The 14,041-nt window shown below is 40.2% G+C and overlaps 1 protein-coding gene across 2 annotated transcripts in view; it reads left to right on the top strand.

Annotated features, from left to right (window-relative positions):
- Positions 1 to 14,041, top strand: part of ttc3 (tetratricopeptide repeat domain 3) — a 47,645-nt gene that overhangs the window by 11,785 nt on the left and 21,819 nt on the right. For both annotated transcript variants that reach the window (XM_080013664.1, XM_080013663.1), the window contains exons 8-20: positions 1,931 to 2,016; positions 4,536 to 4,630; positions 6,606 to 6,668; positions 6,999 to 7,053; positions 7,191 to 7,353; positions 7,747 to 7,777; positions 7,899 to 8,001; positions 8,461 to 8,488; positions 8,592 to 8,652; positions 10,915 to 11,002; positions 12,113 to 12,140; positions 12,916 to 12,976; positions 13,863 to 13,950. In XM_080013664.1, coding sequence (XP_079869790.1) covers positions 1,931 to 2,016; positions 4,536 to 4,630; positions 6,606 to 6,668; positions 6,999 to 7,053; positions 7,191 to 7,353; positions 7,747 to 7,777; positions 7,899 to 8,001; positions 8,461 to 8,488; positions 8,592 to 8,652; positions 10,915 to 11,002; positions 12,113 to 12,140; positions 12,916 to 12,976; positions 13,863 to 13,950 — 950 coding nt within the window. The remainder of the gene's footprint in view (positions 1 to 1,930; positions 2,017 to 4,535; positions 4,631 to 6,605; positions 6,669 to 6,998; positions 7,054 to 7,190; positions 7,354 to 7,746; positions 7,778 to 7,898; positions 8,002 to 8,460; positions 8,489 to 8,591; positions 8,653 to 10,914; positions 11,003 to 12,112; positions 12,141 to 12,915; positions 12,977 to 13,862; positions 13,951 to 14,041) is intronic.

Here is a 14,041-nt window from a genome sequence, read left to right as displayed (position 1 = left end):
TTCCGAGTGATGGGATCACTGTCAGTCATCAAGGAATTCACAGATTCATAGTTGCACCCGAAACTTTCCTTCTGGTTCATTCCTTCCTGACAAAGTAGCGTAATCAAGAATGGATTACTAATGCCAGAAGTGTCATGAGAAACAGACACTCACCTACTGGTCCTCTGATACCAAAGCCACTGACAGGATAGCCATGCACAATGTGTGCTGTATACAGCTTTTGAGCTTGTAGTATCTGCCGAAAGTGCTGGGAACTGTCCAGGAAGCTGCAGTGCTAATGCAACCCCTGTCGTTTCCACCCAGGATAGCCAGTTCTCCTTGTGGAATGACATTTTAACAATGTGAGGCATCAGTCCTTGGAAATGAACTTGCTCAATAGTCCCCACCACCCAATGAGAAATCTTCTGCTGATACAGTGTCTGCTGATACCATTATTTTAGTCCACTATGGCAGACAAAAAGGTAGTCTCACTGTCTGAACCCTTCCGTGACACTTTCTGTATAATCTCAGTGTTTGAACCAACAAAGCAAGCTGGCCCTTCCTTTGGCAGAAAGGATATATAAGGCTTAAGTGTCACGAGTCAAGAGTCAGAGCCATCTTTCTTCCAACGGAGGAAGACTGGACTGACTGAGAGAGTGTGAATCTCGCTCACCAACGTGGCTAAAGTGACTGCCATCAAAAATGCCCTCTTAAGCGCTCTCTTAACACCCATTTAAGGTGGCCTGATCCGTTTGGTTTGAAAGGCGAGCCCCCGGGTGCCTGAAGGACCACATGTAGATCCCAGGCAGGTGCCTGCATATCTCTCAGGGTAGGAGCTGCCTCATCGGTCTGAGAAACTGGGTTATCAAGGGGAGGATGCCCAGAGACCACCTACCAATGTGGTTGTCATGATATGGCAGCAACCTGCACCTTAATTGTTGAGCAGCACACTCAGCCTCAAAAATATGCCAACATGTACCCCTGGCAGAGGGCAGGAGATTGGTTCATACCCAATAGCTTAACACCGTGAAGTGAACATTGACTGAAAACACACCAATCAAGGGTGAGTCCTCCCGAACAGACCTCCCTGTTCTGGCATCTTTGCCACGGTGGGAATGTGCACGTGAGTTCTCCCAGCAGCGAAGTTACATTGTAGGACGGTGCTCTCACTAGGCCAATACTTGTGGTTCAAAAGCATGCTGTTTGACACCCGAATGAACATGGCATCATCGCTGTCTCGTATTCTGGCATCCTTGCCACTCTGGCAGGAGAGGTTGGCGGGCATGAGTGGCCATCTCGGGTGGCTGTAGAATAGCCCTAATGTGCTCCACCTCAGCCCTTGTGTCCAAACAAGAGTTTGGACACATAAACAGTATTGTGTTGTTCACAAGATATAGCCTTGCAGGGTGAAGTCGTGATCAGACCAAAGGGTTGTGGGTTGGTTGTCGCTCCACAAAACTACATCAGATCAGTGAAGCAAATTAGAGTACCTGCAAAAAGATTAAGAGGCTGGACATAGGTGGGAGTGTCGATTTATACCCAGGACGGACACACAATCTAGATGGTTGTGTACGTGACTTTTTCTGACAGTATGTGTGAACCTGTGCGAGGAGTACTATGTACTTTGGATTGCTGCTCTGGCAGGCAGGACGGAATGAAACAAAACTGTTAATAGCACAACCTTGCTGTACACTTAACTATTGGGAAATTGTTCTTCTGCAATTACTCAATCATTATAAATGCAGACATTTAAGCCTTAACCATGTTAAAGTGTGTGTGTGTGTGTGTGTGTGTGTGTGTGTGTGTGTGTGTGTGTGTGTGTGTGTGTGTGTGTGTGTGTGTGTGTGTGTGTGTGTGTGTGTGTGTGTGTGTGTGTGTGGTGTATTGTTGGATGTTTCATACTTTATTTCAAGGGTGACTGAATGGAAAATTGTATTTTCTCTTTGACCAGATGCTCTGTTTGTTCATTCCATGGGTGTTAGCTGTGATGGGATGAAGAAGGCTCTAACATTATGTCTATATGAAGAAAATGTGGTGGTAAGAGATATTTATTAATATTTTCGACCAAGGGACAATGTAAAGTACAGCAAATAATAAAAACAAGCTTTTATGGCTAAATCATGTTTCTTTTATAACTGTTTTACTGAGCCAATACCGATTGGCTTAATTTTGTTTCTATTGTGCTCTCATTTCCTCGAAAGAGACGTTGAGAAACACAGGTGAAGGTCAAATTAAGATAACAAAGTAAACAAATGTTGCCGAATGATTTATAAAACAACAAATGAATGGATTTGGGAGCGCAAATGTATTCCTTTTTTTTGACTTATGATATAATATACACTACTCACAAAAAGTTAGGGATATTCGTCTTTCGGGTGAAATTTCAGGATGAACCTAAAATGCACTATAACCTTTACAGGTGAACTTAATTCGACCTTCTATAAACTTTTGAATGCACATGTCCAACTGTTCAATGTTTCAGTACTGTTTGCACAACTTGCTGTTCTCGAACAAGGAGCTGAACGGCAAAATTCACAACAGGTGTTTGATCCATGAATCGACCAATAAATGTCCTGGTTCAATTAGAATTGGTATTTAAACAGTCCTCTTCATCACGCTGTTCACAATTTGACATCATGAGACCAAGACGACACCTAACAATTGATCAACAGTACCTCGCCATTGCAAGGTTTCAAACAGGATGTTCTCAGTGGCCACTGAGCTTAGAGTGTCACAGAGTGTCATCAGCAGGATGCAACAGAGATACACAGAGACTGGAAGAGTCACAGAAAGGCATAGAAGTGGACGTCCTTTGGCCACATCCCACACTGATGACTGCTTCATTGTGAACAGTGCCCTGCGGAACTGGGTGATGAATGCCATTCAACTCCAGGCACATTTAAGGGAGGTGAGAGACACCCAAGTGTCATGTCAGACCATTCAAAACCGTTTACATCAGCGTGGTCTGCGTGTGAGACGAACTGCAAGGGTACCTGACCACACCACCAGGTACAGGCATCATCGTCTTGCACGGGCCAGGGAGCATTTACGCTGGACGAGGGACCAGTGGCCTCAGTGCTGTTCTCTCATGAAAGTCGATTCACGTTGAGCAGAAATGATGCCGCCAACGATGTTGGACACGTCAAGGAGAGCGCTATGCATCAGCCACTGTTGTCACCAGACGAGCCTATGGTGGTGGTGGTGTTACAGTGTGGGCAGGTGTGTCTAGTCAATACATAACCGCCCTACACTTTGTGAATGGTACAGTGACAAGCCCATACTACCTGAATAATATCTTTAATCCAGTCATTGTGCCCCTGCATGAACAACACAGGCCTAATTTCATCTTCATGGAGGACAATGCTCCAGCTCATGGAGGTGGCATCATTAGGGAACGGCTGCTGGAGACTGGGGTACCTCAAATGGAGTTGCCTGCACTTTCTCCAGACCTGAATCCCATAGAAAACCTATGGGATCAGCTGAGTCGCCGTGTAGAGGCTCGTAACTCTGTACCCCAGAACCTCAATGACCTGAGGGCCGCCCTTCAAGAAGAGTGGGGGGGCCATGCCTCAGCAGACAATAAGTCGACTTGTGAACAGCATGAGACGTCGTTGTCAAGCTGTAATTGATGCTCAAGGGTACATGACAAGTTATTGAGCCTTTGACATTTTTTGGTGTGGTTTACCCACCACTGTTGTTGGCTTTTTGTGAGTAGTGTATGTTGGTGTACAAGGCATGTACACTCATCAACCACAACATTAAAACCACTGACAGGTGAAGTTCATAACATTGCTCATCTCGTTCTGATGGCACCTGTCAAGGGGTGGAATATATTAGGCAGCAAGTTAAAAGTTAGTTCTTGAATTTGATGTGTTGGAAGCAGGAAAAATGGGCAAGCGTAAGCATCTGAGCCACTTTGACAAGGGCCAAATTGTGATGGCTAGAAGACTGGGTCAGAGCATCTCCAAAACGGCAGGTCTTGTGGGGTGTTCCTGGTCCAAGGAAGGACGACTAGTGAACCGGCGACAGGGTCATGGGCGCCCATGGACTCATTGTTACGCGTGGAGAGCAATGTCCAGCCCGTCTGTTTCGATCCCGTAGAAGAGCTACTGTCGCACAAATTGCTAAAAAGTGAATGCTGCTATGATAGAAAGGTGTCTACACACAGTGCATCACAGGGTGCTGCTTACGGGGCTCCATAGCCGCGGTAAGGAACAAGCCCCATCCATGGATGCCCCACCTCGCAACTTCCAGGACTTAAAGGATCTGCTGCTCACGTCTTGGTGCCAGATACCACAGGACACCTTCCGAGGTCTTGTGGAGTCCATGCCTCCACTGGTCAGAGCTGTTTTGACGGCATGAGGGGGGGGCGACACAATATTAGTCGTTATTAGTGGTGCTCTTAATGTTGTGGCTGATTGGTGTGTATGTATTACTTTATATCTAAACCTCCCTCATGTGATTGTTCATATTTTTATTTTTTTTTTAAGGAAGTTTGACTGAATTAAAACCCAGTAAGGACTTGACATGTTGTTATTGTCTCACCTTTTACCCAGAAAAGCGAAAAGCTGAAAATGACTGGAAATGATTTGTTTCAGAAGAAGAATTACAATGCTGCCATAAAGTGTTACTCTGAAGCCATTAGACATACGTAAGTGTTATCTATCCATTTCATGAGATACTGTGTGAGCAGATTACATTAACCTGAATTTAATTGTTCACCTTTTGGTTTCTACTAGTCTGCTTGGAGCAGCTTTTCCCCATGGGCCTTGAATACAGTACAAGTCAATTCTTTGTTTATTTTCTGCTGTTGTCAAACCTGAGGGGTATCCCCGAAAGCTTGGTAGGTTTTACTGGCAATAACCCATACAACCCAACCCAAATTGTTGTTGAAGCGCAGAGCGTTCCTCTCACATCATGTGAGGGGGATTACCATAAGTTATTGGACTCTCGAAGACACACACACACACATTGTGTGTGTGTCTTCGAGAGTATAAACAAGAATATTGCTTTCATAATTTTGAAATTATGAAACTTTCATGCATAGATTCAGGTGACCAGAAGCGTTTGGACAGATCACTACTTTCAAAATGGCCACTACAGTGGTACTTTGACTTACGAGTTGAATTCGTTCCGTGACAGAGCTCGTAATTAAATTTGCTCGTATAGCAAATCAGTTTTCCCCGTTTAAATTAATTTAAATGCCATCAATTCCTTCCAGCCCCCAAAAAAACATTCCCAAATTTTTTTATGTGTTTTTTAAATAAGAAAAATGTATTTTTAAATAACAAATATTGTATTAAAACATAATAAAAGAGAATGTCGAAGAGAATCGCTCATGTTTTTCAAAGATTTCATGCTTTAATTCAATCGACATCATCCGCTTCTTCTTCTCAGCACTTACTTTCTTAGGACCCATGGTTAGAATTTTTTTAATTTTTTTTTGCAAAATAACTGCACAAAAAGCACAAAACGCAAGCACAAAACACAAAGATGCTTCCACGCTCAGGTAACCCCGTGAAGTGAACGAGTGAGACGCGGGATGCTGGCCGGATTCGCTCACCACGCCAACTAGCGGCGGCGTACCTGAAGCTCGCTCCTCGTAACTCACATTTTTGCTCGCAAATTAATACAAAAAATCGACGGAGCGACGGCTCGTAACTCGGAAAACTAGTATGTTAGGGCTCTCATAAATCAAGGTATCACTGTATTTTTATTATTTGCCTTCTGAAGTCTAACCCGAACCAATTAACATCACCAGACATTCAGTATCTTACCGTACTTTCTCTTCCAAGACAATTCCACAATCTCTTCGAATTTCTATGTATCTCAATGGGATTTCAGCTGCGGACGAGATTTAACTGTAAAATACTCTTACATTATGGAATACCTAGATGGCTAAATGAGTGAGAGTTAAGGTTATATAACAAGTTAAGGTATAGAGGATTCATTGGTGATCACAATAAAGCCAGAAATGAGGGATTTATGAATGGACTTTTTCAGTCGAAAATTTTTAATTAAAATAATTCCGTCTCAAAACTTAATCCAAAGAAAGTAATTTGTCAATTTCACATTCCCCTGGGTTCAGACCAGTGGGGTATTCCCAAAAGACAGATTTAGAAGTTTTTATGTTTGGTTTTTAACCTGTGGTGCCAGCAGGTGGGGAATAGAACAACTGATTAAACCTGCAAGTGGAGTTGAAATTCCCAACTTGGAATGCCAATCTTTAATAATCATCTAAATCTATGGTGAGCCTCACTTTTATGAAAGTACAATGGACAATTTCAAGCTACAATTGGAAATTATTCTAAATATTGTTCTTGTATATTAATCATTTTTTAATTCATGGAAAGACTGGAAAGAGAGAATGAAAATTAATATGCAAAGTCAGAGAAATGTATACTGGATGTAAATGTTTCCTTTTGAAAATGAGCCTCAGTTTCATTGAACAAATATTAGTCATGGATTATTTTGAGATGGTATTTCTTTAGGCCTTTAATTGTAGGGGGGAAAAAAACACAGAATCCAACTTTAAATTTTGCCTCGATCTTGGTCTCATTTATTTGACTGTTTGCATATCAACGCAGCCATGGTTAGTAACCCAACTCTTGGTTATCTTTATTCAGCCCTGAAAACTTCATCTTTTATGGAAACAGAGCCCTGTGTTATATCCGATGTGAGAAATATTTGTAAGTATACCATGTAATTTAATAGATTGCCTGCAAGTCATTTGGAAATATATATCTTTCAATCTTTCTTTCTTTCTTCAATATTTCTATAATATATATTAATATATTAATATAATCTATTAATATATTTTTTTTACAGAATTCTGTAGATTAATTCATAAAATGTGTTCAACCCTTGACAGTACAGTATCTTTTTATTTTTATCAGCTGGCGGTAAGATGAGTGCAACATTCTATGGGAAAGAAAAGAAATTCAAAATTGTAAAGCTAAATCATCGGAGGAACTTAAAAATGTGAGTATTTAATGTCATGTGGATATTTGTTATTTCAGAAAAGCTGTTGGTGACGGAAAACGTGCTACTCTGATAGAGCCACTGTGGGCGAAGGTGCGTATCATATCTTTTGTGACCTTGTACATATGCCATCACATAAAGATTGTATGGCATCACCAGTGTTGAGTTAACAATTTAATATCCACCAAATCAATGCCACTCTTGTGCAATGACTGTCATTTGCTTACCAGGGTCACTACCGCTACTGTGAGGCCTTGTTCTGTCTGGGAGAGCAAAAATGGGCTCTTGAAGCAAACACATTGGCCCAGACTAGATGTTCACAGGACTGTGAGGGTATGAAGGTTCTTGTGCAGCAACACAACAAGTTCACTTCTGAGATGGGAGAAAACAAAGGTAATAATTACATACCATTGTTACTTTTTAAAACATTTTCTTCTTCACTAAAATGCTATAGAGCTTTATTCTACAGATGAATGATATATTCAGAAGTTTGAAAATGTTATGTAGTTGGCCGTCACAGATAGATGCTATCGAGGTGCATATGGCACAGCATTCAGAAGTCTTCATGAATGATTTCCATAGTGTCTAAATCATCCAGCTGAGTCTTAAATCCAAGCGGCACCTGCAACTTTTAACAGATTTGAACCCCTTAAAACAGATTCTATTGACATTGTTTCAAACAACTGAGTGTTGATAAATACAGGTGATTGCTACAGCGTTTTTTTAAAAGGCGCTTTTTAAAGAACAGATCATACCTGACATTATCTCTATGTGCTCCTCTTTTAGACGGACTGCTCCCTAAAAGTTGCAATGAAAGGTATAAACAGCCACTTTTTTTTTTTTTTTAACAGAGGATTAAAACCACACAAGGCTCCAAAATAAGCAACAGTAGACATTGTCCTTTTAAAAAAATATATATATATTTCTTTTTTTTATAGATCAGGTAGTGCAAGCCGAGCAAATGGTGTGGATTCGCTGCCAGGCACTACTGAGCCTGCTGCCAAAGGTGATCCCACAACTTTGAACAAACCACAAGCCAAGGTTCGTAACATGTGTCTGCTATATTACGTCTGTCTGTTATTCCTAGGAAAATATCCACGGAATAAAATAGGCATGCTCATTGTGATATTTTAATGTGCAAAGTGCTACACTTGGTGTTTTAAAGGGATACTCCACTTTTTGGGGGAAATTCGCCCTTTGTCTTTGTTATACAGATTCCGGTAAGACAGTGAATTCCAAACTCATCCGTATGTGTCAACTAGCCTAGCCTCCTGTGAAATTGGGGAAATACATCTTCCAGCTTCTCTGAAGCGATGCGTTTTGCTTTTTTTTGACTATTAAAATTTAAAACAAGATCTTGGATGTTTGAAATGAAGCTATGTTTTGAACTATTTTGGAAACAGCTATTCATCCACACGTTGGGCGCAGTGATTATCAGCTGTGGGTAGTCTTTGAAACTGAACAGGTTGTTGTGTGCATATGTCCCCCACTATCTTACAGGTGAAAATGGACAGGCAAGCCCAACCAGGTGGGTTTTTACCATCACATTTTTCTATGTGTATTTTTGTACTAGTGTAGTCTCTTACTGTATCTTCACTATGATACCCAATGTTATGCTTTAATCTTCTCAGAGAAAAATGAAAGGAATACGCATGTGGCAAACAATACCAAAGGCTACAAACAGACAAAAATGTAAGTGGTAATTCCTGATATCAATTCAAATAGTAACTGATATTTAATTTAAAATTTCCTGTCTAGGTAGAGTTTGGTGTTATTCCATATTATCATATACTGTAACATTTTTGAAACATGTATCATTATTGATTGTGGGTTTGTGTTGCATTGGGCCTGGGGGTGGATGGATGGAAATGAATTGATTGCAAATCAATACCCATTTGCAGAAATAAAACTCCTCTTCAATGCTACTTTTGACTAACAACTTCCAATGGGCCGATTGGTGCTCCCTGCAATTTTACAATTATAATAATTAATGCAAATTCACAATATTCGTGAAAGCTTGACATTTTTCAATTGAGAACACCTAGTGTTCGTCAGCATGCTGTATTGATTTCATTTGGTGTTTTATGTATTTTACAGACTTATTAGTGGAACCCATGCAAAAACAGAACATTTTCTTTTTTTTTTTTTTTTTTTGTAAATTTGAGCCCATGCTTCTTCATGTTCTCTGATATGCAGAATGATTATTTTTATATTATTATATATATATTTTATATATATATTTTATATATTATTATTATTATTTATATGGCATAATTGGAAGCAGTTTAAAACAATATGAAACAAAATGTTTCCAAGCATCATACAAAAGTCACAACAATACCAAGTCATTGGCAGAGGGATAGTGGAATATTAACTTCTTCCTAAACTTCATAGAAGATTCATCTAAAGGAGACCTATTATGATCCTTTCCAACAAGTTAATATAGGTCTCTGAGGTCCCCAAAACATGTTTTTTAAGTTTTTTGCTGAAAATACCACTCAGATTATGCATTCCAGCCATTGTAACATACCTCAATACCATAGTGTTACAAAGCGGGATGTTTTCTCTGTGAAGCTTTGATTGTAAATGAGCAGCCAAGCCCCTAGTTCTGAGCCAATGGAGTTTGAGCTTAATTCCAGCTTTTTTGTTCCATTCCATTACGGAAACGTCGTAAAATAAATCAATCTACAGTTTTGTTTGGAGGAACGTGGACGCACACAGAACCACACAGAAAATACTTCCCTCATCTGCAGTTTGTTCTCAGACAGTTGGTATTACTTCCTCTTTCTTTTAAATTATTTATGGTGCTCTTTGCGGCCAACAGCAAAGCACTTTCCATGCGTGCTTGGCTCTTAGCTTCAATGCTAGCGGGTTGGGTTTCACTCCAGTTGTGGGTAGAGTGACACCTGTGGTGGGTGGTTCTAATTATTATAATGTCCTTGGCGACGTGTAGGAGAGCAGCAAAGCTGAGCGGCTCGTTTCCCACATGTTTTCTGAAATAAGACAGTTCACAAACAACTGACCGGGTTGTCTTATTTCACAGTTTGTGTGTTAGTAGGCTCATCACAGACCCACATGTATGTGCACTAGCACTGAAAATGTGAGTTTTGCATAGTAGGTTCCCTTTAAAAGGAGATTTGAAAATATTTTGTGGCATTCCATTATTGATGTGAAGTCCTGAGTAGGGATGTTAAGAATTAACCGTTAACCGAAAATAGGAATTTTGACAGAATAATACTTACAGTTAAAGAGTTAAAAAATAAAAATTATATTAAAAAAATTTATAAAAGTTTGTTGCATGGGAAAAGAAAAATAAGCTGTACAATCTATTTCTTAAATTCAGCTCTTGGCACATGCGACCAAGGCTGTATCGATTACCGCAACCTTGCGGTCATGTCACGTCACCGTGGGGTCATCACCGCAAATAATACAGGTGCACAGGGGAACGGGGCACGAGTTCCTCCAACCACCCGTCCCCGTTCCTACATATAAAACAACTAAAAACTTGCTGTTTTTAGTTTTTATCTGGAGGAACAAATACAGAACGGCGCAAACAGCTCCACAGCTCTCTGCCGTCAGGACGAGTGCTGTGTTTGTGTATAAAAATAATAATTATAATTTGTGAATTCCAAACAAAAGACTAATGATTTTATGGGGGGGAGGACAGTCCCCTAATATTTAAATATCATTGGATAACTTTTAATGATCGGTTAACAGGGAATACAATTCTAAATTAGCATCCCAAGTGTTATTACCAAAGCAATCTCCATTTCTCTACACTTCCTCCTTTCACCCAACCTGTTACTTTGCCCGATTGCATCCTTGGATTCAAAACCTTGCAAGACTTTGAAGGACTTAAATATGAATCACATCATCACATTTGGCTGCGTCATAAATCAGCTTTCAATTTCATGAAGTATTTAATTATGTATTTTGAAAATCTGCTTATTTTAGGGAAACAACTGATGAGATCAAGAGGGAAGAGCGAACTTCCACCCCAATAAAGAAGTCAGCGAATGGAAATGCATCTGCCCCTGAAAAGGTATGGTCTTGTTGGCTTGCAACTCAATATCTGTGCTCATGTCTCCAACTCTTAAGTAAAAAAAATAAACTAAAAAAAACATTGCTATGATACTCGTGTATTTTTTTGTAACTAAAAATTGGGGAAAATATACCTTCCAGCGTCTCTCAAGCAATGCATCCATTCATCCACACATTCGGCACAGTGATCGTGCACAGTGATCATAAAGCACCAACGTGTTGAGTTTCAGTCAGCTGGATTTTGTTGTTGGTAACACCAAACTCACTTGCAGTGGAGCTTCACAGCCAATAATCACTGTGGCCAGTGGATGGATAAATGGAAAATGGGCAAGTAAAATCAGCAACATTTTATTAGAAGTGCTTTATTATTTTCCGTATTAAATAGGGATGCAAACTTAAAGGAACTTCCTCAATCGATATTTTTTAACCTTAACGAACAATCATCGATTAATTGCTAACATTAAAGCTACTCTACGTCAACATCCGGAAAAGTCGTAGTGTGTGGGGACATCACGACGTTGCACACCCCCCGAGTTTTTGTGACTTGCCACGAGGAGCGTTTCTCCTCAATTATTTTCAAAATGCAGAAGTTCACGGCATGACTCTGAGCTGGTTCGCGCTTACAGGAATATATATGCGCAAGTTACATATTTAAACGGTTTTGTCATTCTCCGAATTTTATATTTCTGTGTGTCCTCAATTGAATTTATGAAGTGTTGTGACATTATGTCCTAATAAGAACAACATGTACGAGAACATGTACGCAACTGATCACAAAAGAACATGTGGATCACAAAGAACTGATTCCAACCAGAGGCGCTCCAGCGGCCGATGACGTCACAGGGTCTCCATCCTGGGACGAGAGTGAATAAATAGGCTCAGCTCTCTAGCCAGAACTGACCATTTCCTCGGTAACGTCATAGTGTTGTTGCTTTGTAATTGCTCCTCTTGTACAAGATTAAATACTTTACCAACCTAAAGTATTTGTCTCCGATTTCCTCTAACGAGTAGGCCGTCCAAAAACAAAGTTTAGAACTGTGAATAGTTTGTCCTTTACAACTGTTTTGCACATTTCAGATTTTACTGCCTTTTTTTCCCCACTATCTTACAGGTGGAAATGGACAGGCAAACCCAACCAGGTAGGTCTTTGCCATCAACGATATCAAACATTTTTTTATATACGCTGATCAGCGACAACATTAAAACCACTGACGGGTGAAGTGAATAACATTGCTCATCTCGTTCTAATGCCGCCTGTCAAGGGGTGGGATATATGAGGCGGCAAGTGAACAGTCAGTTCTTGAAGCTGATGTGTTGGAAGAAGGAAAAATGGGTGAGCGAGTTTAACAAGGGCCAACCGCAGACCTGTCAGTGCCCATGCTGACCGCTGTCCGGCGGGGAAAGCACCTACAATGGGCACGTGAGCATCAGAACTGGACCCTGGAACAATGTAAGAAGGTGGCCTGGTCTGATGAATCCTGTTTCTTCTACATCATGTGGATGGCCAGGTTGAGGGTCCAATCCGATGGAACATCTGTGGGATGTGCTGGAACAACAAGCCTGATTCATGGAGGCCCCACCTCAACTTCCAGGACTTAAAGGATCTGCTGCTAACGTCTTGGTGCCAGATACCACAGGACACCTTCAGAGGTCTTGTGGAGTCCATGCCTCAACGGGTCAGAGCTGTTTTGGTGGCACAAGGGGGAGCTACACAATGTTGGTGGTGGTTTATATGTTGTGGCTGATCGGTGTATATCGTACATATTTTCACATTTTTCTTTTTTTGTTAAAATATCCATCTGATGATCTAATGATGAGCAAACATGTATTATTGTACCAGTCTAGTTTTTTAAGTGTATCTTCCCTAAACTCATCAAGATTTCCCAATTTCATGCTTTAATCTTTTCTTCTCAGAGAAATGTGAAAGGAATACGCGTGTGGCAAACAATACAAAAGACTACAAACAGACAAAAATGTAAGTGGTAATTCCTGATTGCAATTCAAATAATAACTGATAATTAATTTGAAATGTCTTGTCCAGTTATTGTTGGGTGTTATTCCAAATTATCATAGACTACAACATTTTAGAAACTACATGCCTCATTTTAATTGTGGGTGGGTGTTGCATGAAGCATTGAGGGAAATATATTGATGGAAATAAATTAATTACGAATCAGGAATAAAACTTGTGCAGAAATAAAACTCCTCTTCAATGCTATAAACTTCCAGTGGGCCAATAGTGGTGGGTGCTCCCTCTAGGAAATTGCAATTTTAAGATCACAATAATTGATGCGAAGTCACAATGTTCGAGAGCTTGCAATTTTGCAAAATTGCCACAACTTTGCCATATTAAATCAACAGAGTAAGAAAACATTTTTCCCCTACTCCGAGAACACATAGCCTACCTCATGACTATGCATGCAATATTATTTAACAGACTTGTTACTGGAACCCAAGCAAAAGCACAATATTAAAAAAAAATTGTAACTTTGAAAATGGCATGTTTGCCAGCATCAAACAAAAGTCAACAAAAGGCGGGGGGATAGTGGGCGATGAATCACTTCCTAAACTACAGAGGATTCATCTAACCCTCATTCCTAAAAGGAGACTTGAAAATATTGTTTGGTACTCTGTTATTGATGTGAAGTCGTGAGTTATGGCCAAAGCAATCTATATATATCAGCACTTCCTCCTTTCACCCATCCTGTTGCTACGCCTGATTGCATCCTTGGATACAAAACGTTGCAAGAAGTTGAACGACTTAAATACAAGTTACATCATCACATTTGGCTGAGTCAGAAATCAGCTGTAAATTTCATAAAAGTATTCCATTATTTATTTAGAAAATCTGCTTCTTTTAGAGAATCGACGGATGAAATCAAGTGGGAAGAGCGAACACCCACCCCAATAAAGAAGTCAAAGATTGGAAATGCATCTGCCACTGAAAAGGTTTGGTCTTGTTGCCTTGCAACTCAGTATTGTCGCTGTACTCATGTCTCCCAACTCTTTAGTAAACAAGGCAGGCAAAGCAAATTATAAT

The sequence above is a fragment of the Zeus faber genome, assembly GCF_960531495.2.
Source record: "Zeus faber genome assembly, chromosome: 14".
Lineage (NCBI taxonomy): Eukaryota > Metazoa > Chordata > Actinopteri > Zeiformes > Zeidae > Zeus > Zeus faber.
Note: the sequence above shows the minus strand (reverse complement) of the source record. Positions and strands in the feature narration are given on the sequence as shown.